Source organism: Elephas maximus, chromosome 3, assembly GCF_024166365.1.
Source record: "Elephas maximus indicus isolate mEleMax1 chromosome 3, mEleMax1 primary haplotype, whole genome shotgun sequence".
NCBI classification, from domain to species: Eukaryota; Metazoa; Chordata; class Mammalia; order Proboscidea; family Elephantidae; genus Elephas; species Elephas maximus.
In genome coordinates this window covers 126,549,849-126,576,130 of record NC_064821.1, presented here as the reverse complement: position 1 = coordinate 126,576,130, position 26,282 = coordinate 126,549,849, and the positions used below count along the sequence as shown (strand labels likewise).

The following is a 26,282-nucleotide window of genomic DNA, read 5'->3' as shown; positions in this document are numbered from 1 at the left end:
CTACCCAAACAAACTATAAATTCCATTGAGGTTAGGATCCCATTTTAGCCATGTTTGTATATCCATGTCACACATGTGCAAGTGCCTATGGCAGACACTCATGAATGTTTTTCAAAATACCACTGAGCTTTACTAGGACACCAAATGGCATAATGATGATAACAGTAACAATAACAATTATGCAGCTCCTTTTATGTGAAAATTAATATATTACCTGGTCAAGTCTTTGGCATAACCTATATTATTATCCACATTTTACAGAATTTAAAACTGAGGCTCAGAGAGAGCCTCAAGCAATTTGCCCAAGGACAGATGGATAGTACATTCAAAACTAAACCTGTTGCCGTCAAGTCAATCCCGATTCATAGTGACCCTACAGGACAAAGTAGAACTGCCCCATAGAGTTTCCAAGGAGCAGCTGGTGGATTTGAACTACCGACCATTATGCTACCAGGGTTTCGCATTCAAACTCAGGTGGAGAGAAATGTCTCCACACTACAAGAGGTTAGAGGAACTCACCTAATTAGAAATAAAAATTCAATCACAGAACTGAAGAGTCTCTACGAATCCGAATCTATTTGACAGCACGGGGTTTGGGTTTTCTTGTTTGTTTGTTTTATGCATATAGTAGGTTCCTGATAAGTACTTGTAGATGAATACAGAGCTTAAGTGGGAAACTCAACCAGTTTTCCAAATCAGGGAATCCTATTGAGGTCCTTAGCTGTGTCATTCAACTGGAAATGAATAATGACCTTTTTTTCCCAACAAGAAAAGCTAGAGAGTAGTCAAGAACCTTGACTCAGAAGACACAATCTCTTCTCAAATTAGAATTGGCTGAGGTTAGTTTGATGGGGGCCATCTCTCTCTTTCTCTTCCAGAAAGATTCACTTCTGTGGGGTGCTTACATTTTAAAATATTTTAAGGCCTTGTAGAAAAATTCTGCAAAATAAATTGATACGCACTGTTCATATTTTATATAGTTTAAACTGTGGGAACTATGGTATTAAAATCAATGGTGAAAAAAAAAAAAAAGAGTTTTTAATTCCAGAGTCTGACCCTGGAATAAGCCCCGAAAGGGATGTCAAACTCTTGGTCCATGACCCACTGGACATAGAATAAATGCTCTTCCATAAATGTGTATACATTTGAGTTGTTCATACTGCAATGGCAAACACAGTAATGGCTGAACATTTCTCTTTTGTAGTAAAATAAGTATCAGGTTACCTCAAAGCTGATTTCTTTAGGGTCGAGAAACAGAGAACCATTTGTAACAAAAACATGGAGTTACCTAATTTTTTTTTTTTTTTTTTGTGAACTTGTGCAAAACCAAAACCAATAATAATAAAGAGAAATTAGAAGGGAGCCAAATGACTTCATCTCAAATAAAAGCAAAATGCAGGTGGATAATCACATATTCTCTACAAAATGAATAAATGCCCACCAAAATACCCTTTGCTAACCCAACCAAACCACGAAACCCTTTGCTGTTGAGTCGATTCCAGCTGATAGTGACCCTATAGGACAAGACAGAACCGCCCCACAGAGTTTCCAAGGCTGTAATCTTTGTAAAAGCAGGCTGCCACATCTTTCTCCCAGGACTCATAGACAAACCAACAGAGAAGATATATTGAGATGATTAACCAAGTAGAATACATAAGGCATAACTAAACAAGTTTCCTTGAAAATTTTTGCCACAAAATATAAATTGTATTTTAAGCCTTAAGGAGAAACACCTTGAAAGTGTCTCCTTTGTAACATCAGAGTTAATATTTTATTTAATATTGACATATCATTTGCCTTACTTCCCAGTAGAAGTATAGAAAAGTAATATATGCATTACTTATGCATCAAATAAAATTTCAAACAAATAATTTTCTGCTACATGCCTACTCTATTATAATCCATCCTCCACCCAGCAGGCAAAGTGATCACTTTAAGCCATGAATAAAATACAGTAAAACCTGTGAAACCCAGAACCTGTATAACAGAAATACTACAAGCAGATGGCTTTAATAAACACAGATTTATTCTCCCCCAGTCTAATTGGCTAGAAGTCCGAATTCAGGGTGCCAGCTCTAGGAGATGGCTTTCTCTTTCTGTCAGCTCTGGAGGAAGGTCCTTGTCATCAATCTTTCCCTAGTCTAGGAGCTTCCCAGTGCAGGGACCTCTGGTCCAAAGGACATGCTATTCTCCTGGCTCTTGTTTCTTGGTGGTATGAGGTCCTCAAGTCTCTCTACTCACTTCTCTCTTTTATATCTCAAAAGAGATTGACTGAAGACACAACCTAATCTTGTAGATTGAATCCTGCCTCATTAGCATAGCTGTCACTAATCCTACCTCATCAACATCATAGAGGTAGGATTTACAACATGTAGGAAAATCACATCCGATAACAAAATGGTGTACAATCACACAATACTGGGAATCATGGACTAGCCAAATTGACACACTAATTTGGGGGGGGACACAATTCAATCCCCAACAAGAAGAAACCTGTCAGAGAAGGAAAACTCAAATATTTTCCACTAAAATGGGCATTAGAAAAGTGGTAAGACTGCCCCTGCCAAAGGCAGAAAACTTTCAAGACCCAGAAAAACAAGGCAATCCTGTTCAGTTCCAGCTCCCACAGGCTCCACTGTAGTATCTTCTACTTGTTTAAAACCCTCCAATGGCTTCCAATCAAATTTTAATCCAAACTCGCCATGGTCTACGGGGTCCTAAACAATCCGCTCTGCCCCCCTCAAATCCTGCCACCTTCACCTGTGCTTCTCGCATTTCAGTTAATGGCCTCTAAACTGTCCCTCACCACAAGAAGCTGGGCTTTGTACTGGCTTGTTCTTCTGCCTGGACCATCCTGCCCCCACATCTGACCTTCCCATGACATTCAGAGCTAAGCTCATCCTCTGGACTTCCCTGACCACCCAGTCTAAAGCAGCCCCATCCCCACCTTCAGTCCCAGCACTTATCATTATTTGAAATCACCCTGTTAATTTTTTTTGTTTACTTATTGTCAATCCCTCGCCCATTAGGTTCCAGCTCCCTGCAACTAACTCCCAGCTCTGCTTCCAGAAGAATTTAACCTCCATGAGAGCAGGGATATTGCCTGTCTTATTCAGTACCAGAACCCTAGCACCTAGAACAGTGTCTGGCACATGGAAGGCACCGAGAAAAAGTTATCAAAAAAATGAATGAGAATTTCTAAATGTATTATATTTATGGTTGTTTTAATTGCTTTTTTATAGTTAATTCTCACTAAGGCCATATGATTGGTTCTCTTTAAAAATCAAAGCTGAAGACATCCTCCAGCTGTAAGCTGGATGGAGGTGACTGCAAACAGTACTGTCTTGATAGAAAAATCATCAAATTTTGCAAGACATTTGGGATAAACAGGCAGTTCAGTGACAGCTGAACATATTTTCAAGACAAAAGTTTGTTGTGTTGTAATCAAAATTCTGAAGCAGGCTCCTCATGGCAGTCTCTGGTTTTAATCAAAGTCTGACTGGTCCCCACAAAAGACTCAGCAATGACTTTGTTCGCCTGGATGAAACTTTAACCTTCCAATGGCAGACGGGGAGAGAAAAACATTTTTCAAAGAGTAAAAAATTCTGCACAAATTTTTTTACTTTGGAATTTTTTTAATTATCCGGATAAACGAGGACCCACTTAGGTTGGGGCAGAGGAAGGTGGGAGATTAAGGGTGGGATCAGTCCTCTAAATAGGAGCAAAGAGGCAAATTTTCTTTTTTAATTTATTGAAGGCAGCCTTTTTAGGTAGTGTTTAAATATTGCTCTCAATCAAGGCTATGTCCATATAACAACGGCATTTAAAAAATCTTCCTGTTAATTATGTTCGTCTTTCTCAAAACATACCAATGGTTGTGAAGATGTCTCATGACTGGGCAACATATTGTTCACTGAGTTGACTCAGAACCAATTTGACAACACTTGAATAACATTTTTCTCAGTCACAATCAGCTCAGCGTCTAAGCGTTTTCTTTGTATCAGAGCTCTTCCCCATGAATTCTGACTTAACTCTGAAGACTTTTTAATTTTAGCTAAACCTTCAGTTATAACATATGGCCAATGATGTTGTGCAATTGCTCACAGTGCTGGAGGGAAACAAGGTCAAGTCTTATATGACTGCATCCTTGGTAAGCCCTCTAACTAGTCATAAATATTTTCCATGTCTGAGGAAATATACAACTGGAAAATGTAACAAGAATTCAATGAGGTAACATCTGTAACGTGCTTAGAACACTGTCTGGCAGAGAGATAATTAATTCATCAATTAAGCCTTACACTAAAATCTACAAAATTTTATGAAACACAATAAAATTTCTAAGCAAGATCTTTAAATTTAAAATGATCATCACAGTGATATTTTAATAGTTATATTTTTAAACATTTTGCTCTTTTTTTCCAAAAATAACACTTTAAAAATACAAGCCTAATGTGATATTTCTATGTGCATTTACTTATCATAGCTATGAGGATGCCATTTCATTCACGAACGTCGTTTGTGATTAAAGGATACTAAAGGACAAGCTGCATTTTCCTTGAGCCTTTCCAAGTGGTGTACCAGGCACCAGAGGAAATTGTAGAAACACCAGAAGTTGACTGTCGCTAAGGAGCTCTTTTTCTGCTTGAGAGATTAGACAAACAGTCGAAAAACAAATAGAGCTAATGATAACATTATATAGCCTATGCTGTGCCCATAGAAAGAGAGATAAATCAGAGCTAGAATCATGACAGCAGGTTTCATGGAGAAAAATATTACAAACGTAAATGCAGACAAATCAAGAAATTCAGAAATGTAATTCTCTATTGAAAGAAAATTATGCGTGAATCAGTGCAACGGGCTATGGTAACACATTCTTTTTAGAGAGCTTTTTAGCCTCCAGTCATGTATATATTTAACTTTTTTTTCATGTTAGACCATGTAACTTTGGCATTTTATGAAACATTGAATTTTCTTCATAAAATTTTGAAGTAAAAATAGTTAGTTACTTAATGAGCATCCAAGTGTTCTGATTTTAAATATAAAATCCAAAACCAAACCAAACATGTTGCCATTGAGTCGATTCCAACTCACAGCGACCCTACAGAACAGAGTAGAACTGCCCCATCGAGTTTCCAAGGAATGCCTGGTGAATTCAAACTGCCGAACTTTTGGTTAGCAGCAGTAGCAGTTAACCACTATGCCACCAGGGTTCCCTTAAATATAAAAGCATTATTAGATAAACTATTTGTATGGTCTTAAACTCATGATAGCACATTAATTTCTCTGTCTTGTCCCCTCCTCTGGGTGGTTGGAAGGTCTGTCACTGAGTTGGGAGGCCTAAGGCTGGGTTTTTCCCTCTACCCACCGCAAAGAAGTTTCCTGAATGTTTCCCACAAATCCCAGTGGCCTTCAGTGGACAGGAAAGTCAGGTTAATTCCAAAAGAGAGATTTTCACCCTTCAAGCTGAAATATTTTGAGGGTGTTTTGGCCTTCTAGGGGGGTGCCAGAGAAATTGGGTTCTATTACTTTGCTGAGTACTTGAATCTACAGGGCATTTGTCTTAGTTAACTAGTGCTGCTATGGCAGATATACACAAATGGGTGGCTTTAAGAAACAGAAATTCATTTTCTCACAGTTTAAGAGGCTAGAAGTCTGAATTCAGGGTGCTGGCTCTAGGAGAAGGCTTTCTCTCTCTCTCTGTCAGCTCTGGAGGAGCGTCCTTATCTCTTCTGAGCTTCTGTTCCTGGGCAATCTTCACATGGCTTGGCATCTCTCTTCCCCCATCCCTGCTTCTCTTGCTTGCTTGTTTAATCTCTTTTATATGTCAAAAGAGAGTGACTTGAAACCACAGGAATCTCATTGCTGTCAAGTGGATTCTGACTCATAGCAACCCTACAGGATGGAGTAGAACTGCCTCACAGAGTTTCCAAGGAGCACCTGCTGGGTTCAAACTGCCGACCTTTTGGTTAGCAGCCTTAGCTCTTAACCACTACGCCACCAGGGTTTCCAATCACAGGCATAGAGGTTAGGATTTATAACACATACTTTTGGGTGACACAATTCAATCCATAACAGCATTATTCAGAAATCATTATAAAGCATGATTTTTAACTGATTGGCGCTTGTCTCTTTAAACCGTTTAGTAGATAAATATTCTCTAGGTAATTTGAACTTGAGTTTTGGGAATCATGTAAAAACAAGCCAGATGTCTAAGAAAAAGGTAGCACTGACACTGTTGTTACACCTTAATGTCAATTCAAACTCAAGAGAGGCATTAAAGACAGGGCGTTGATACAGGCAAAACGGGTTATCCATTCATCTTTACAGTGAAACATAAAATGTCTTGCTAAATCAACCATGTGGAAACCCACATCAATTTTTAAACTATCAAAATAAGCAGACTGGCTTTTGTATAATGACCATTTAGCTTATACAGACAAACCTAAAGTAGGCAATTAGAAGAAGGTCAATAACACACAGTGGAAATTACTCCTTGACAGACTGCTGCCTTCTCCATTCTCCAGGAAACCTTTTAGCAGGCTGGTCTTGGCATCCATATCCATAGATCAGCCAGCTATGAGCTTAGAGACACATACACTAAAAAGGAAAAGATGTCTTCCAAATGCCATGCATCACAAGTGTTTGGCATTTTTTTTTTTCTTGACTGGCAGCAGTAATTCTTTATTTTTCCTTGAAATAAGAAACAGTCTACCTTAGCCATCAGGATTTTCAGTGGAGAAAAGAATCATCACCCATTCTACAATAGTTTCAAAACCACCTCATGCTATCAAAGTTGATTAAAAAAAAAAACCTTACGGAATTATTTTTTAATTATTTGGTACATTGGTTATTTCTTTTTTATTCTGAGATAGTATATGACAGAAATATTGATATTGTCAGTCATAAAAATTATATTTTTGATGAAGCCTATAAAGATTAAACTATATCAGAAATAAATTCTCTGCTCACTACAATGAACCCATGCACAGTAATCCATAATGATTGTTAGCTACACACTCCTAATGAGGACCACGAGGACTGAGGACAGGGGCAGTGCATCAGGTAACTTTGGACTGAAAAAACGCACATGGAAAGAAACTATTGAGCAAAACCATGAAGTTCTCAGGCACACACTAGAGGAAAATACTATTACCAAATTTTGGGTCAGGTGTGCCTGACCCAAGCCGTGATGTTTTCAATCACCTCATATGCATGCGAAATGTGGACAATGAATAAGGAAGACCAAACAAGAATTAATGCCTTCAAATTATGGTGTTGCTGAAGAATATTGAATATACCATGGACTGCCAGAAGAACAAACAAACCTGTCTTGAAAGAAGTACAGCCAGAATGCTCCTTAGAAGCGAGAACGGCAAGACTTCGTCTCATATGCTTTGGATATGTTATCAGCAGAGGCCAGTCCCTGGAGAGAGACATCATGCTTGGTAAAGTGGTGGGTCAGTGAAAAACTGGAAGACCTTCAAAGAGATGGATTGACACAGTGGCTGCAACAATGGGCTCAGGCAAAACAAAGATCATGAAGATGGGGCAAGACCAGGCAGCGTTTCGTTCTGTTGTACATAAGGTCACTATGAGTCTGAACTGACTTGACAGCACCTAACAACACAACAAATTTCAAAATACCAGCAATGTAATAAAAACAGAAAACAGATTTTGCCTAAGGAATTTTTGTAGAAAACAATAAAAAGATAAATATGATGCATGAAAAGGTAACTATTTTGAAGAATAAACCAAGGAACTCTGATATACCTATTATAGGCATTTCATAAGGAAAGAACAAAGTAGGCAGAAGTATAAATAGAAGATAAAAAGAAAATTTCTCTGAGGTTAGAACAAATCCTGAGTACAAGCAAAAAGTAATAAAAATATGCCCTGCCCACACTGAGATAAATCCCAAGAATAATCTTACAAGCAACCAAACACTAAGGAAATAAGTAGATTGATTTCAGACTTCTCTTTTATAAAGTTAAATGAAATAAAAAATATTCTTCCCTAACCCAATTAAAAAAAAGATACATGTAAATATGTTTATTTCAGACTTCTCCTTTATAGAACTTATATGAAATAAAAAATATTCTTCCCCAATCCAATATCAGATGCATGTAATTATGGGGTCAGAATTGACTCGACGCCAATGGTTTTTTCTTTTTTTTTTTAATTTGTTTAGGTGTACACATATATATGCATTGGAGCCCTGGAGGCACAGCAGATAAGAGCTCAGCTGCTAACCAAAAGGTCTGCAGGTGGAATCCACCAGCCACTCCTTAGAAAATCTGTGGGGCAGTTCTGCTCGTTCTATACAGTTGCTGTGGGTCAGAATCAACTTGCAACAGGCTTTTTATACACATACATGTATGTATGCTCACAGCATATTAAGCCAAAAATAAAAATGTAAAAACACATGCAGTTTGAGCAAAACAGTGTACCCAGAATGCTAATAGTGGTTATCTCTGGATAGTAACATTTAAAAAACCAAAAACCCACTGCCCTTGAGTTGATTCCAACTCATAGCGACCCTATAGGACAGAGTAGAAGTGCCCTGTAGAGTTCCCAAGGGGCGCCTGGCAGATTTGTACTGCCGACCTTTTGGTTAGCAGCTGTAGCACTTAACCACTATGCCACCAGGATTTCCAAGTGACATTTAGAAAGGTTTATTTTATTTTATTCTGTAGTTTATGTTTTTACAAGAAGATTTTACAGTTAAAGAAAACATTGTTTTTTTAAAGTAACTTAGAATATAATACCCGAAATTTAATATTCCTCAATAGGTCCATAGAAATAAAAGGAGGTCTTGTCTTTCCAATCAAGTTCCTAACGCATAAGTGCCTCTCTCTCTCTTACACTGCTTTCTGTTCCTCCATTGCCTTGTCCCTGCTCCTCTTTCCCCTACATTCTGCCTGTCATTCATGTGGTTTTTATTTTTCCTCTCACTTTCTGGATCTCTACCATGAACATAAATGCAAGAAAAAACACAGAGGAAGACTGTATATTAAAATAATAATGATAACCATCACCACCACAACAGCCACTGATGCGACAGCAATTTTATGATTCTAATGCTTACTAATGCACCTTTCGGCCCAGGGGTTCCTCCGCTATTACTAAGCATTTAACTCCCTGCTCCCAGGCAGAGCCAGAAAAATACAAATAATTATATTTATCCCCATATTAAAAATGAACAAAGAAGGGAAAGGAGAATTCATGTAAGTGTTAGAGGTTGGAGAGAACAGTGCAAATATCATGGATAACGTGAAGGATACAGGGAGCACAAGGCTTAGAATGTGGCTGAAAAACATTCCCCCAGGTCATGTCTCTGTCTCTATCCTTTACACTCCACCAGAGAGACACCCAGCCTTTTGCTCAGCAAATGTCTGCTGAAAGAATAAATCAATGAATAAATGAATGAGTACATAAAAGCATAAATGACTTTTTTTATTTTCTTCATTTCTACTATTAATGTTCTTAGCAATTCAATTGCTTTTCTTTATTTTTACCCCTAGAACACATTCTTAACCTAAATTCTAAGAGTTAATGACTTTTGTAACCATTTATTTCTCTTCTACATCTTCAGCCACTTTAACTATCATAATAAAAAAAGTGTAAAATGACTAATTTGAATTCTTAAGTTTTTAGTATTTAATTTTCCTACTACTCATGTTCTGTTAATTGGAAAATCCTTTAACTTTAAATATTTATTACTATCTGCTAACCAAAAGGTCAGCAGTTCAAATCTGCCAGGTGTTCCTTTGAAACCCTGTGGGGCAGTTCTACCCTGTAGTTGTGGGGTCTCTGTGAGTCAGAATTGACTCGACGGCAATGGGTTTGGTTTTTTTTTTTTTTGGTTTGCTATCCCAATGCAGAACCCTGGTGGCATAGTGGTTAAGAGCCACAGCTGCTAACCAAAAGGTCGGCAGTTGGAATCCACCAGGCACTCCTTGGAAACCCTATGTGGCAGTTCCACTCTGTCTTACAGGATCACTACAAGTTGGAATTGACTCGACTGCAACGGGTTTGGTTTTTTTGTTTGTTTGTTTGTTATCTTAATGCTGTTAAAGTCTGTCCCAAATACTAAAGAGTTGCTTATTTGCACATATTCCCATCTCTAGGTATTATATATTACATTATTATCCCTTTTCTCCCTGGTTTTGAGAATTTGTATTACTTGACTTTGAATCACATTATTTTCAGTTATCTTTTTTCTAAGTGATATGTTGTTGTGCCGTCAAGTCAATTTTGACTCATAGCGGCCCTATAGGACAGAGTAGAACAGCCGCATAGTTTCTTAGGCTGTTAATTGCCAGGTCTTTTCTCCCACAGAGCAGCTAGGGGGTTCAAACTGCTTACCTTTCAGTTAGAAGCTGAGACCTTAACCACTGTGCCACTAGGGCTCCTTTTCCAAATGATATACTATGGAAATTTTTCCTTTTTATCAGTTATCAAAAATAACCAAATACATTCAGAACATAATACCTGCCATCTCGTATTTTAGTATCCTATTCATGTCCTCTTTTTGATTTTCTATAAGAACTATTGCTTAAGGACATAGATACTTGTGAACATTTAAGTCACAGTGATTATATTGCAGCATCTAGAATAGTTCCTGACACATGTAGGCACTCAAAAATTATCTGTCCAATAAATGAACAAATAATTACTTGTGGATCACCAAATCGAGAAGTGACAGTTCCATCCCTCCATCCCACAGCACTCAATATTTAATATTATTTAACAACTATTAATATAGTGCCTTTGATCTTCTCATTGACAAACTTATTGACTGGCGATTAATTATAACATTATTACTTAATAGTAACATCAACAATAATCATAATAGTATAATATCTAAAACATAGGGTATTACTGTATGTCAAGCACTATTTTAAATGCTTTACATATATTAATACATTTAATCCTCACAACTAAGAAGTGGGTACTATTACTATGCTTACTTTACATCTGAAGAAATTGAGTCACAGAGTGGTTTTGGTCACATAACCAGGAAGTGGAAGAAAGAGAACCCTAACCCCAGCTCTTAATCACTGCACTCTGTTCTCTCTCCAAGAGTAATAACTTAGGTCTTAGACAGTGTATGTCTTACTACTTTAAGTTGTAAGCTCTTTGAGGGAGGAGCTATAGTTTTTACTCCTGGTACCACTCGCAAGCTCAAGCGTAGTTCCTTACACATAATGGTCTTGATAATTTTAGGCGAATTTTAATTTGGTTACAATTATTTATAAATTAATTAATACTTCATAAGACTAATGAGATTTATTTAATAAGAAGAATAAGAATCCTTTAATGTTTAAGCATTATTTAAGAATAAGAATTATTTAATAAGAATCTATTATAAGCTAACAGTCTAATCATTACTAGAATACGATGCAAAAGAGTATCAGGCAACATCTCTACTTCTGATGCGACAGTGAATAAGGAGTAATAATCTGAAACTTCAAATGGAAATGTCCAAAAAAGTTTTCTGAAGCTATGTGCTCCCAATCTTTCTCTCCCCTGCAACCAACCCTTCTTAATGGTGGAGAAAATGGAAAACATCTGAACTATACACAGATGATTATTTTTAATTGAGATGGTTGGTGGCAATAATAGCAACAGGCTTTTTGAGTACTTTTTATTTTATTGAGCATTTACTATGTGCTAATCATTCCATTGTGAGCTTTTAAAAATGAGCTTTTAGGGAGCCCAAATCATTTAATCTGACAGCATCTCTGAGCAAGTACCTTTATTATAATCAGTTCACAGACGTGCAAAATTGGCTTAGAATAACTTAGGTCACAGCTAAGAGGGTGTGGGGCTGGGATTCACACCCGCGGCCTGTACTCTGAACAACTACACTGCTCTAAAGGGAAGGTCTGATTTGAGATGGTGCATAAGAAACTTGCTCCTTGTACATAACCTAACTGTTTCTGTCTCCTTCACCATCACACCACAACCACACAGTTTACACATTCCACAGTCTGAATTTTATGTGGAGATTCAATAACTTTGGAGGAATAAGAAAAACCACCTCCCAGTCTGTATAAAGCCACAACTATAGTCACTGCTCTGTGGCATTAGCACCCTTACACCCAGGGCAGAAGACGGACAGAATGACAAATTTACACAAGCTTTGGACGGTAATGTTGATAAATATCAAAAGACAAATTTCTTCTTTTTAAATGGAGTCCTCTCTGAATACAGGTAAATGACACTGATATACCAGGTCAGTTTCGGTGTGTCTATGAATGCCTTCCAAAACCAACATAAATGGAATGTATTTTATACAGCTGCTGTAAGGATAAGTCTTAAGCAAATAAAGTTAAAAGTGTCAACCCTGAGAAATCTGGGGCACATCAACATCTTGAATTGTTCTTCAAATGTTTTGGGGCTTAATAAAAAGCCCCAAACACATTAAGCCAGAAGATTTTTTATATCCATGAGGGCATAAATTTAATCCACATGTTTTTGACTCGTTTACACTTAAATCATTCAACTAATGTTTTGTAAGTGCCGTCTCCATGTCTATGATATCTTTGGGCCCTTTTAGAAGTCTTTTCTCCTTAAAAACAGGAAGTCGTGTTTTGCCAAGAGTAAAGGAACTTAAAATACCAAATTACTGCAGACCACTGTGCAGATTCAAAGCAACAGACTTTTGTGTGAATTTCCAACCGAGGAGTGTTTTCTTCTTTAACTGATTGCCATTTTCTGACCAGTTTTACACTATACACTTCCACAGAGGGAGGTGATGCTACAAGTTTAATTTCAAAGGCCCAAAGGCCTAAGCCCTGGTGGCACAGTGATTAAGCGTTCAGCTGCTAAACAAAAGGCTACAAGTTTGAATCCACCAGTTGCTCCTTGGAAACCCTATGAGGCAGTTCTACTCTGTCCTATAGGGTTGCTTTAAGTCGGAATCCACTCAAAGGAAACGTATATATAGCAAGCACAGGGAGGCACTGGTGGTTCAGTGGTAGAATTCTCACCTTCCATGAGGGATACCTGGGTTCAACTCCCAGTCAATGTACCTCACGCAAAGCCACCAGCCCTCTGTCAGTGGATCTTGAATGTTGCTGTGAAGATTAACAGGTTTCAGTGAAGCTTCCAGAATAAGATGGACAAAGAAGAAATGTCTGGCAATCTACTTTTGAAAATTAGCCAGTAAAAACCTTATAGATCATAATGGCCCAATTTGCAACTGATCATGGGGATGGCACAGGTCCAGGCAGCATTTTGTTCCACTGTGCATGGAGTCACCATGAGTCAGGAGCTAACCGGACAGCAGCTAACAGCAGCATACACAGCACAAAATATCTATCAAATCACCATAAACCTATGCATAATAGACTTTATATTTAAATAATTCATGAACAAATGGACTTCTGGAAGACTGTCCTAAATAGCACTCTGCAGGAAATAGATTTTAAGACCGAGATTTGCATGCAGAAAGTTTACTGGGGTGTGTGAGGCGTCAGTGAGGGAAGCAGGATTGTGCAGAGAGAGAAGCTGAGCGGCAATGATGCTGCAAGAAAAGCCTCAGTAGATTTCTCGGGGAGTTCTGGAGCTTGAGTGGCCCTTCAGAAATGCCCCAAATGAAGCAAAAGAGTTAATGCTTTGTATCCCCACACCCACCTATCACCAGACACAGGCTGCTCCCAGAAAAGGGTGCATAACTGTGCACAAGTAAGATGCACCCAAAACGGGGGTCTAAGTGGGGCTCCACAGTATCCACTACAAACATCTGTTGGAGTTTTCCAAGAATTAATCCAACCAGAATATAAAACATAACCAAACTTTTAGTCTCATTAACAATACAATTTGAGCCCTGTATATTCATTCAAGGCTTGAAGTAAGCAAGCACTTTATCCAGAAAAATTTCAACAATTACCACAGAGATATTTTATTTTATGACACTGAACAAACAATGTCTGGAAGTCTTTACTCAAAATAATTTTCTCCTCTTGTTCCCTGAGATGACTCCCTCAAAGATAAAGCACCAATAAAAAAATAAATACATTTTGGGGGAAAAAAAAAATGTGTGACTATAGACGGTGCTAAATGTTATGGGGCAAAATTAAAATTAATTCAAATTTATATTGCCTAATATTTTCCTTTGCCTTCAATGCTTCCCATTCAATATGTAGATCATTAGTTCATTCACTCAACAAACTGGTTAATGGCCCACTGTGTGTAGAAACTAAAATACAAGCTAAGAAAATAGCCCCCAAGCCTCACTGAAATTAAAAGGAGAAATCAACATGTAAGAAAATAATTGTAACACCATAATAATACCAAACCTAGCTTATCCATGAAATTTCTCTGAATGCTGGTAAAATTCCTAAGTTCTAGCCCCAGAGTCAAACTTTAGAATGTCTAGGATTCTCCAGGACTTCACCTCTTAAACTGATACTTCTGGGCGATTTCTGAACAGACCTTCCCTTCTCAGACTTCCCCAATCCGTTTCACAATTAGAAGTATTCCCAAGGCCTACCTACCAGCTCCTGACCTCAACAGAAAGTGGATCCAAAGTGGAGATGGGTGCGATCACCCACTGAGCCCTTCTTTAGGTGAGATTCATTCAGCAAATACTTACTGACCCAACACTGTGCCAGGCACTGGTCTAGGAACTGAGGATCCACAATAAACAAGGTCCCTTCCCTCAGGAGATCCCTTCCCTTACGTTCTAGGAGCAGACACCAAATAACAACTAAATAAACAAAGAAATACATCTCATGTTAGCAGATACTGCTAGGCTCTACAAAGAGAAATAAAGGAAGGGAATAGAGAAGAGAAAGGGTACTTTTTAAGATAACCTAGATAGGTGGCCTTCTAAAGAGGTGATTTAAGTAATCTGAGAAGAGTGAAAAGGACTGCTCACTAAAAGGCCGGCAGTTCGAACCCACCAGGAGCTACACAGGAGAAAAGACCTGGTAATCTGCGCCTGTAGAGATTACAGCCTTGGAAACTCCATGGGGCGCTTCTGTTGCTGTCGTTGTTAGGTGCCATCGAGTTGGTTCTGACTCATAGTGACCCTATCTACGAGAAAATGAAACAATACCCAGTCCCGTGCCATCCTTACAATCATTGCTATGCTTGAGCCCATCGTTGGAGCCACTGTGTCAGTCCATCTCGTTAAGGGTCTTCCTCTCTTTCACTGACCTTCTACTTTACCAAGCATGATGTCCTTCTCCAAGGACTGATCCCTCCTGATAACATGTCCAAAGTATGTAAGATATACTTCTAAGGAGCATTCTGGCTGTACTTCTTCCAAGACAGATTTGTTTGTTCTGGCAGTCCATGGTATATCCAATATTCTTTGTCAACACCATCATTGGAAGGAACCAATTCTTCTTTGGTCTTCCTTATTCATTCTACTCCGTCTTATAGGGTCACTATGACTCAGAATCAACCCGACAGCACTGAGGTTTATTTGAAGAAGAATGAGGGAAAGAGTCAAGTGGTTGTGAGAAAAAAAAAGTGTTCTAGGCAAGAGACAGAACACCAAGGCTTGGACATGGGAATGTGCTCCCAGATCTCCCAGAACCGCTTGTCTGCCAGCCTCTGTCATTGACCCACACCACTGACTTTACACCCACCCAAACCTGAAAGTAGCCTGAATTCTCATCACGTAAACTATGCTAATACATCTCTACAATATACTATTTTTTCTGGATGTTAATTTTGAGTTATATATTTCAGAGCTGTTTAAGGATTTCACACAAGTAGAACCCAGGTACCAGTGTGTCCTTTATTCAAACAATACCATTTCTGTTTTCCTAGTCCAAGCAAAGGAGCATTCCCACCGCACGAAGGAAACAAACTAAAGCAATTTATGAAAAGATTGCCTCTAAAATCAGCAACAATCCAAGAGTAAAACAAAAAAACCCTGTTTTACAAAATCTGACCTGAAACTCTAAAAGTCCATTTTCTTTTGAGAATGTAACCCATTAGAACCCTCTTATCTGGTGCAATCGAATTTTTTTTAATTTGGAAAACAATTTAACAATTATGCAGGTGTGTATACACACATTTATGTATGTATATGTTTATATGTTTCCCAAATTTTGTTTTAACTTAAAACATGTAAGTGTACATCCATTAACCATCCTTTTAGTGTTGAGGCATGTTCACAAGACACACATACAGATTTCCATTACACAGTTCTTAAATATGATGAATATGATGATGAGGGCTGCCTTTCAAAGAAAACACTCTTCTCTAGTAGTCAAATGTTCCATGATGTCACTCTGTCCCGTCATTTATCGTTAGCCTGCTACGATCAAATCAATATGATGCTGATACCTATAGTAATTTCAGTCAAAGTCCACCTAATTGGTCACCCAGTTCTTTGGTCTGTATCTGACAAACACCTTAGTGGCCAAATTTAGTCATTCAGTGACTAGTTTAACTACATTGACTAGAAATATTAGTGCGAATTACAACCTTAGAAAAATCAAATCCAAATTCTACATATGCAAGAGAACACATCTCATGTGTAAACTAACCTACGTAAGAAATTAAGAAGCTCTTCATGTACGAACGTTATACTTCTTTTCTCAATTCAGAATGATCCTCTGTCCTTGAAGAAAAGGCAAAACAAAGTATGGCTTTCTAGTAAAAGACAGCTCAGCTTAATACTGTTCTAAGTCCAAAATTGCTGACTTAGGGAACAGATTTAAAAATTACCGTCTGGTTTAGTATTTGCTTAACTCATAGCTGCAAAACTCAGGATCCTCATTCTGGTCAATCCTTACCAATCTCTTCACATTCATACTACTTAAGTTACAGTCAACCAGTCAACAAGTATTTATTGCTCTGCTGATCTGGCGAAATACACAAAGCAACAATAATGAATTTCTTTTAGGATTATACATTCTGGAAATGGTGCATTAAAAAGAATCACTACCCATATACAGGCAGAAGCAAAGAAAATCAAGAAAATGTTACTTGAAATTGCTTGTAAAGCTCTTTTTTTTTTTTTTTTTCCTCATAATAGAAGCATCAAAAGAATGTTTTCAAGATTTGTTTATTTAGGACAACTGATTCACCTAGGAAACGCATGAAACAATATTATGATTGTTGTGTGACTCTCAAAGATTTTGGAATTAACTTGTTGCTAAATGGAATTGTAAGCTAATAAGTGCCTTCTGTAGCTTCCTGAGTTTTTTCAGTTAGGATTATAATTAAATTAATTTATATAAATTGTGGAACCATATTTAAAACTACAAAATCCAGATATTTTAAATTTTTAAATGCCATAAGATATTTGATGTATCTTAAGCTACTATTATTTTTATACTACATTTCTAAATCTCAGCTTCTAAAAGGATACATCCCTTTGAGAAAACAAAAACACAGAAAAATAAAAGAGAATTCAAACAATGTCATAATTATCTCAACTCTGAATTGATTAAAACCCAGTTGACAAAATTAAGTATCCCCTTTATTTTTAGCTACAAATTTAAGTAACTTTAGAAATTATGCCTCCATTGGTAAGTTTTGCTGTAAAGCACCCTGTCAAACACAGACACGATGCTTATTGTCTCTTTTTCATGTATGCACTTATATCTTTATTTCATTTTCAGGCTTGAAAATGACAGTGAACACAGCTCAGAGAGTGTGTGCAATGTTCATTCAGATTACAAATCCAGAAATTCATCCTTATCAATCATAGGGAAAAGGCATATGGTGTAAACTAGGGCATTGACCTGCATGCTGTCACCTTTGTCATCATTTATGGGAAACTAGAAACTTTTTTTTTTAGGTTTCAGAGGTGCTTGAAAAACTTAAAAAACTAGTAAAATACAGGTTGGGCAGGATAACTATGGCTCAGTCATTAGCATCTAAGCAATTCCCTCTAGGCTTTAAAAGAAGAAATGTTTCAACTGAGGTGTTAAGGCCAGGTGTTATTTGGGGATTCTCAAATCCGAATTTTTTACTTGGGTTCAACTTAGACCTGTCTGATGATCTTAACCTAATCCCAGAGGCACTTATGTCCAGACCTGCAAAGATAAAAATCCTCTAGTCAGAAATTGGCATGAAGACCCAAGTTTCCACAAGAGAAACCAGGAATGCAAAGAATGCTGGAAACAACTCAAAATATCAATGCCTCAAGGAGTATCTGTGGTGTACCTACTATGTGTCTAACACAGAAAAAATTTTCACACTAAAAATAAGTACTTTAGAAGTACTGATACATCTGTGTCACAAGATATTTCAATGGTTCATAATTAAATAGAAAATAGACCACGGAAAATCTTTCATGAAAATGAAACTATGTTTCCACCAGGACATATATCCAGAATCTGAATTACATTATAGTATCTATTCTGGAAGTAAAGGAAACCAAAAATTCAGGAAAGAAAACTAAAGAAAAACACAAATTCAAAATATTCATGGCAACACTCCAAAACTTTGCTACCTTCCATAGTCTTACAGTAGTTAGTCTACCACTCCTGCTTCTCAAAGCCAACAGCCAGAACTAAGTGGAACTTTAAGAGTAACTCAGAAGTAAAAACTAAAACACAAGTAATTACCTCAATTGACCAGATTAGCTGTCACTCTTTTAGTTCAGTATTTCATTGTTTAAGGTTTTAGTCATTTCTTTTCTCATTTTTTTTCATATTATCTTTCCAACCCCAAGTTAATTTTGATTGTACTCAAACTCATTATTTTATTTTGAAAAACTACTTTATTTTAAAATGTAACTAAGAATAAAGAATCATCACTCCAAAGAAATATACTTTGTCAAGTGATATAAACTCTTCAAAAATGAACACTGAACTGATCCCAAGTGTTGTTAGAACTGGGCTGTGTTATACTGATTAAAATGACTATTCTATGAGCTTGCAAACCCTGGTGGCATAGTGGTTAAGAGCTATGGCTGCTAAGTAAAATGTTGGCAGCTCGAATCCACCAGGTGCTCCTTGAAAACTGTATGGGGCAGTTCTACTCTGTCCTATAGGGTAGCTAGGATTCGGAATCGACTCAATGGCAATGGGTTTGGTTTGGTTTTTGGCATGAGCATAGATCAGATCTATGCCTGGGTTCACCTAAAGCCTCCAAAATTAACAAGTAGGCCCCCAAGGATTGACTTGCCAGTGACAGGCCCAGCCTCCCCTTAGTTGGAGTCTTATGTACTGGCCAACTCAGCATGGGAATATATTTAAATGACTTAACAATTCAAGAAGCCAATTTTTCATTGTGAGGCAATAATATACATAGAAAATAAAGAAATATTAGGAAAGTAAAAAATCCTTTGTAAAATAAAATTGACTCTACTTTAGCATCTCTCTGCACCAGCAGCTCACACGAATTTTTATGTGCATCAGAATCATCTGAACTGCTTATTAAAATTCCACTAGCAAATATTCTTAGACAGGGGGCCTGCTGGAGCCTAGAAAACTGCATTGGCAACCAGCACCTTCATTCTACTGTGCAAGGTAGATACCTTCTCATCACCATGACCTTTATCTTACCTCTGTGTCTCACCTCCACTTTTCTATCACCTGTGTTACCCTCTCTGAGTGCCAGGCAGTTTCCCTACTGCCACACAAAGTAGAATGAAAACCATCTTCGCTGTCACTAGCTCCCTATAGAAGACTTTTTTCTCTTTCATTGCATTTTGACACTCTGTTCATCATAAAGTAGGATGTTGGAGAAAGACATGGTCATACTTATCAATTATGATTTGTTTTGTCTTCTAACTGGCAGGTAATATAAATGACTTAAATTTGTTTCTAAGTTTTTAACCTTAACCTTAATTTCCAAATCAAAATACCAACCTGTCACATATAGTTGCTGGTAAAAAAAAAAAAAAAAAAAAGTAATTAATTAATTAATTAAAAATTTAAAAAGAATGAAATGACTGCATGGGAACTTGGAAAACAAATAGCAGAACAGTCCTTTCATATTCTTCACTTTTCACCATTATGTGCTCCAAATTCTGTACCTGATCCTGGCTCTGCTGCCCGTCACACCTCCCTCTGCAATACCTGCATTGTTTCAAGGTCAGTGAACCAGTGATTTTTTAGCCTGACTTCTATATATTAATATTTCTATTCATGCCTGCCTTTGCAAGTGGAGAAGCCTGGTCATCCCATGCTTAGAAGAACAAGACAGCTAATATGCCTTGTTTACAAATTAAAAGTCTATGTGACTTACTGGAGTCCATTCCAATGTTATATTTAGTAACTTTTTTTTCACATTCTAGACACTAATCATACTCAGTATATTGAAAACATGTTCCTTCTGTTAAAACTATGCTACACTGCAAGCAGATAATACTCTCGTTAGAATTATTTAGCAATATATTTAATTCTATTCAGGTTTGTGGGAAGATGATCATGTGCGTCATAAATAGCTTAATTCTAAGCCTGAGCAGAGTGCTGAAATAAGTTTTGCTTAGGAGTTAACTCCAGCATTTACAAGACTGAACAGCATTTCCCATCAAGACTAACAACTTTTAAAAAGAAGACCAACCTTGTATTGAAAATGGATAAAGTGAAGAAAGCAAAAACTGGTCAAAATATTAGGCTCTTACCAGAAACGGACTCCAGCAAATGCAGGAGACACACATGATAGCCAGGAGCTGGATGACCATTTCGAAATGATGAGACCTGCCTTGTCTGTGCTGCTGACTTTTATATTTGACTTTTAACAATGTAATTCCCGTGATGGCATTGCACAAGAATGAAACACCAAGGGCTAAGAGCCCCAGAAAAGAAAAAAGTAGAAGATAAAATCTATCTTCCCAGTCTTCGACGTGTTCTGTTTTGTAGAAACACCAGGTCCTCGATGCTTGAATCGTATAGTCTCGAAGCCCAAGGATGGGCAGCAAAGCTATAAAGATAGCAAATAAGCACACTCCACTCAACATCATTTTCACATGTTTAGATGTAATTTTCGTAGAATGAAATATTGGTTTAGTGACTCCAATACATCGCTCAATGGCCATCACACTGCCTAGAAAAAGTGGGCACAGACCAGAGAATACCATGGAGATACCAAAAATACTGCAAAGGACATTTGATTGGTCAAAGCGGATCCAGTCTTTATTAGAAGCATATACAAATACTGCTAGAGCTCCATTGATAAGATGGCCAAAGAAGTCTGTGATCACCAGGCCACTAGCCAAAAGTAGAAATGATGCCTTGGACTTCTGTCTAAATCGCTGGTACGCCTTCATGAGAATGGCAATGGCCAGGCTGTTTGATAAGATTCCCACTGTCATGAAGATTATTGAAAAAAATACCGAAAGCCGATTTTCCGTCTGGCAGGTTGTGTTTGAAAGGAGTCCAGCTGCAGGAAACACTGGTTGTTTGGAACTGTTCATGGACATTGTTGTGGAGATAGAAGCTGGTCACTCAAGTCATCTCCCTCTCAAATCAGTGCAGGCTTGCAGTCCAGACATCTGTAACATAAAGAGAGGGAGGCTATGAACACAGCGGTGCTGCTCGTCTGACATTTAAGACCCAAGCACCACAGCACCCTGTGATGGGAATCTGATTTATCCGGCCTATCACAAGCAAGGTTGCATCATACTGAAAGCAGCACACATCTGCCTGCGGTTCCACACTTCATTGTCAAAGGAAAGAAGCTGCCAAAATTGAGGCCTCGTGGTTAACCTCTGTGATCTACCTGCAAATGGGCACCTCCTAAATGCCTTCAGCTGACACTTCACTGACACTTTAAAACTTTAAGGTTTAAGAAATCACTACTGTCTTTAAAATGATGATAATTTATTTAAATACCCAGATGAACTTTTCAAGTTTCTACTGTTTTCTCTGATGGGCTTTATCTCTAAAGTACAGATTATTTAGGTGAACTAAAGGCCTGAACTAAAGGCCACCTGTTTGTCAGGCAGACATAACAGGCTTCTCCAAACTTTGGGGGACCGCGGGAGGGAGGGAGGTGTAAGGAGAAGAAGGGAAAGAGAGGAACTGGCAAGCTCACTGATGTTACATGGGCCCCTCTGAATACATTTCTAAAGCCTTAGTCTAATAACAGTAGATCACACCCACTGACCCACGGAGGGCAGAGTGGGGAATCTAGAGGAAAGTTTTCTGGCCCAGCTATCACCTGCGTGGAGATCTTGGTTCAAGAAGGGGATGGCAGCAGGCCATGCTCACTCTGTCCACATCTATCTCTGTCCACATCTGCCTAGATGCAGCTGATTAAGTTAAAGCTGAAGAGTAGCAACATCCAATGCGAGTATTTATTTGTCGCTCTTTCCCTAGTGGGGAAAGGCCTGAGTCACCGACACTGGATACCCGCGACCACAGCTACTCCGCCTGTGCTAATTCGTTTGGCGTTTCCCGAACAGCTTTCCGGGAGGCTGGGAATTCCGGAGCCAGCCTTTCCTGGGGCCGGCCCGAGCGAGGCCGCCCGGGCTGCCCCGAGGGCCGACGCTCTGTCCAGATCTTACTCACAGCTCGACTTTCGCCCGTTACTTGCCCCCCGCCCCCCGCCCCCGCTCCCCCCAGCCCCCGCCCCTCGTCTCTGCTTGCAACATCCTCCCAAACCTCCTAACTTGCTTAAACTTTCTGTGATTGCTCAAACACCAGAAAGCTGTTTTCCCTCCCACCCCGGGGGGCGCCAAAGGCCTGCACCGGCCCCTGCGGGGGCCTGAAGTGTCGCCTACAGGGGAATCACGGGACACAAGGGCACCTCTCCTTTTGCCCATTCAACCTCTTCTGAGACTCCTTCTACCTGGACCCCATCCGCGCAGCTCAGAATCGGGACATGTCAGCCTAGGGACCCCATCTCTCTCTGCGAGTCTCCCCAGCTTGGAGAAGCTGGTCCAAACTTGTTGCCAAGCTCAGGTTAAGTTACCCTGACAGCGCGGCCAGCTGAGCGTCCAGAGGGGTGAGTGGACTGGTTAAACCTTGTTGGGATTGAGCACCCGAGCCTGGCGCGTGGTAATCCAGCCGCTGGAGGGGTGGTTACCTTGGTATCCCCGGCCGCCGGCGAAGCTCTAAACAGAGCAGAAGAGCGCGATCCTCGGTGCGCCATCCCGCCCCTGACTCCACCTCGACTCAGCCACAGGTTACTCCCCTCGCAGGGCCGCGCTCCCACCTCGGGTCCCGGCGCGCGTCCCCTCTTCACGCTCTTCGGGCGCGGAGCCTGCCAGGCGCGCTCGCCCTCCCCGAACCCTCGACACCTAAAGGCGCTCGCAGCCAGGGCTGGATGGAGGGCGCGGATGACCTCCACGCCTTCCTCTCCTCTCCTCTCCGCCCCTTTTCCATGAATCCAGAGCCGGGCCAGGAAAAGACTAGAGCTCGGCGTTGAGATGCAACATTCACCCCATCAGCATCGGAGCTGCCCTCTCAGCGGCAGGACCAGCTAGGAAAAAGTTTTGTTTTCAACTCATCTGAGGCCAAAAGGGCCATCTCCTCGGAGGCTGCAAGATAGGAGTTTGGGGAGCTTAGGAAGGCCCGAGAAACAGCTTGTTGACAGCGTGTTAGACTGTCAGAACTGTAGCTTGCGGAACGCACTCGTTCCAGGTGCAGCTCGAAAAGGATAAAGAAACCAGACGACGTCCCGGAGGACTTGAAAATAAATATTCAAGGCAACGGTTGTAAATGGAGACACAGCCTGAAGGTTCACTGGCACAGAGGATTGGACTATATTTCTAGCTTTCTAAGGAATGTGAGAAAGGAAAGGGATGAACACATTGTTGAAGGACAGACACATGGAGATAACGGATTAATAACATTTTAGTGATTGTAAAAGCCCCATGGTGGGGGGATTTCTAGTGCTATGCCCAAAGAAATGTGCATCTAACAAATTTGGGAGAAATCATTTTAGCGTTGATCGTTGTTGTTAGTTGCCGTCAGAAAAGAACATTCAACTGCTTCATTAGGAATTATGATTTGAGCAGTTGTTGCACTGTCGTGGTGGCTTTTCCTAATATCATTTTGATCCATACCTAGTAATGATGCTATACCTTTTTTCCAACTAAACAATTATGTGACTGTGTTACTGACCTTTGCTCCTTTTATTTTAGTAAAAAGTTGCCAACGTCTAGGTGAAAAAACAGTGGCACACAGAAATAAACTCCCTTTTCTCCAGTCTAAAATCAGAAGGGGCCTCTAAATTCCTGGAAATTGAAAAGGATCATAAAATGCTAAAGTGAGATAAAATAAATTAGCCATTAACTATAGAAAGAACGATTGCACTGTTCTCCTCTGTGGTAGATATTGGGATTTTTTTTTTAATTATATAATCCTAACTTGTAAAATAAACTATTAATTAGATATGGTCAGGGAATTGAACATTTTGGTTAATCAGATATTCTTGTTAGTAGAGCAATATTATATCTGGATGGCCAATATCCAAAGAACAAGTATATAATAAACCACACTGAAAACGTGAATGGCACAGCTCCCTCCATAAGATTTTCAATGGCTGTAGTCTTTACGAGAGCAGTTCTCCAGGTCTTTCTTCCAAGGCACTGATAGGTGGGTTCAAACAGCCAACCGTTAAGTTAGTAGTCCAGCACAAAACATTTGCATGACACATAGCACTGTGACACATGCCCATTGCCCCACTGCCTTTGAATCAATTCCCACTCATAGCAACCCTGTAAGAGAGTAGAACTGCCCCATAGGGTTTCCAAGGAGTGCCTGGTGGATTTAAACTGCCAACCTTTTCCTTAGGAGCGAAACTCTTAACCACTATGCCACCAGAGTTTCCATAGCACTGTTTAATTTTTCCCTTTAATGATTAACAGCACTAAATCAAATTACATTGCAACTATTTGTTTACTTACATCTCTCACTGAGTTCCTGCAGAGGTCTTGTTCATCGCCCCATCCTCACCTAGGTCAATGCCTGGCCGCTTACCAAATGTGGCTTCAATTAAGTGCTGTAGTCAGCATTTCCAAATACAACAATTCAGAATCTTGAAACCTCTCAGGCTCTCACTGGAGCACCTCACTAACATCAGCTGCTCTACCTACTGGGGGGAGGGGAGGAGGATCTCTCAATAATGCAGAGTCAGATCATAACATTCATAATGTAATATCTTCCAAACTATAATACTTCATATTTCAAAGTATTACATAAATGCATTTTTAAAAAAAGATACCTACTGTGCAAGTTGTTGTTGTTGTTAGGTGCCCTTGAGTTGAGTTGGTTCCAACTCATAGTGACCTATGTATAACACTGCCCAGTTGTGTGCCATCCTCATAATTGTTATGTTTGAGCCCATTGTTGCAGCCGCTATGGGAGCGTCTTCCTCTTTTTTGCTGACCCTCTACTCTACCAAGCACGGTGTCCTTATCCAAGAACTCGTCCCTCCTGACAACATATCCAAGGTATATAAGACATAGTCTTGCCATCCTTGCTTCTAAGGAGCATTCTGGCTGAACTTCTTCCAAGACAGATTTGTTTGCTCCTTTGGCAGTCCATGGTATCTTCAGTATTCTTCACCAACACCATAATTCAAAGGTGTCAATTATTCTTCAGTCTTCCTTATTCATTGTCCAGCTTTCTCATGCATATAAGGCAATTGAAAATACCATGGCTTGAGTCAGGCTCACCTTAGTCCTTAAAGTGACATCTTTGCTTTTTAACACTTTAAAGAAGTCTTTTGCAGCAGATTTGCCCAATGCAATATGTCATTTGATTTCTTGACTGTTGCTTTCATGGGCCTTTACTGTGGATCCATGCAAAATGAAATTCTTGACATCTTCGATCTTTTCTCCAATTATGATGTTACTTATTGGTCTGCTTGTAAGGATTTTTGTTTTCTTTATGTTCAGGTGTAATCCATACTGAAGGCATTGTCTTTGATCTTTGTCAATAAGTGCTTCAAGGCCTCTTCACTTTCTGCAAGCAAGGTTGTTAACGAGTCTTCCTCCAATCTTCTTCATATAGTCCAGCTTCTCGGATTATTTGCTCAGCATACAGATTGAATCAGTATGGTGAAAGGATACAACCCTGATGCACACCTTTCCTGACTTTAAACCACGCAGTATCCCTTGTTCTGATCAAACAACTGCCTCTTGGTCTATGTACAGGTTCCTCACAAGCACAGTTAAGTGTTCTAGAATTCCCGTTTTTCACAGTGTTATCCATGATTTGTTATGATCCACAGAGTCAGATGCCTTTGCATAGTCCTTAAAACATAGGTAAACATTTTTCTAGTATTCTTTGCTTTCAGCCAGGATCCACCTGACATCAGCAATGATATCCCTCCTTCCATGTCCTCTTCTGAATCCGCTGTGAATTTCTGGCAGTTACTCTGTCAATGTACTACTGCAATTGCTT

General features: G+C 39.2%; 1 protein-coding gene across 2 annotated transcripts in view; it reads right to left on the bottom strand.

The window, feature by feature from the left end:
• The window catches only part of PTGFR (prostaglandin F receptor), a 47,838-nt gene extending 24,451 nt beyond the window's left edge, over nt 1-23,387 (bottom strand). Inside the window, exons 1-2 of one of the 2 annotated variants that reach the window (XM_049879590.1) lie at nt 22,957-23,387; nt 20,552-21,421 (exon numbers count right to left, since the gene is read on the bottom strand). In XM_049879590.1, coding sequence (XP_049735547.1) covers nt 20,552-21,349 — 798 coding nt within the window. In that variant the 5' untranslated portion in view covers nt 21,350-21,421; nt 22,957-23,387. Of the gene's footprint in view, nt 1-20,551; nt 21,422-22,089; nt 22,307-22,956 lie in introns of those variants that run through there. The other variant, XM_049879591.1, reaches the window with a different exon arrangement.
• Between the last annotated feature and the right edge of the window lie 2,895 nt (nt 23,388-26,282).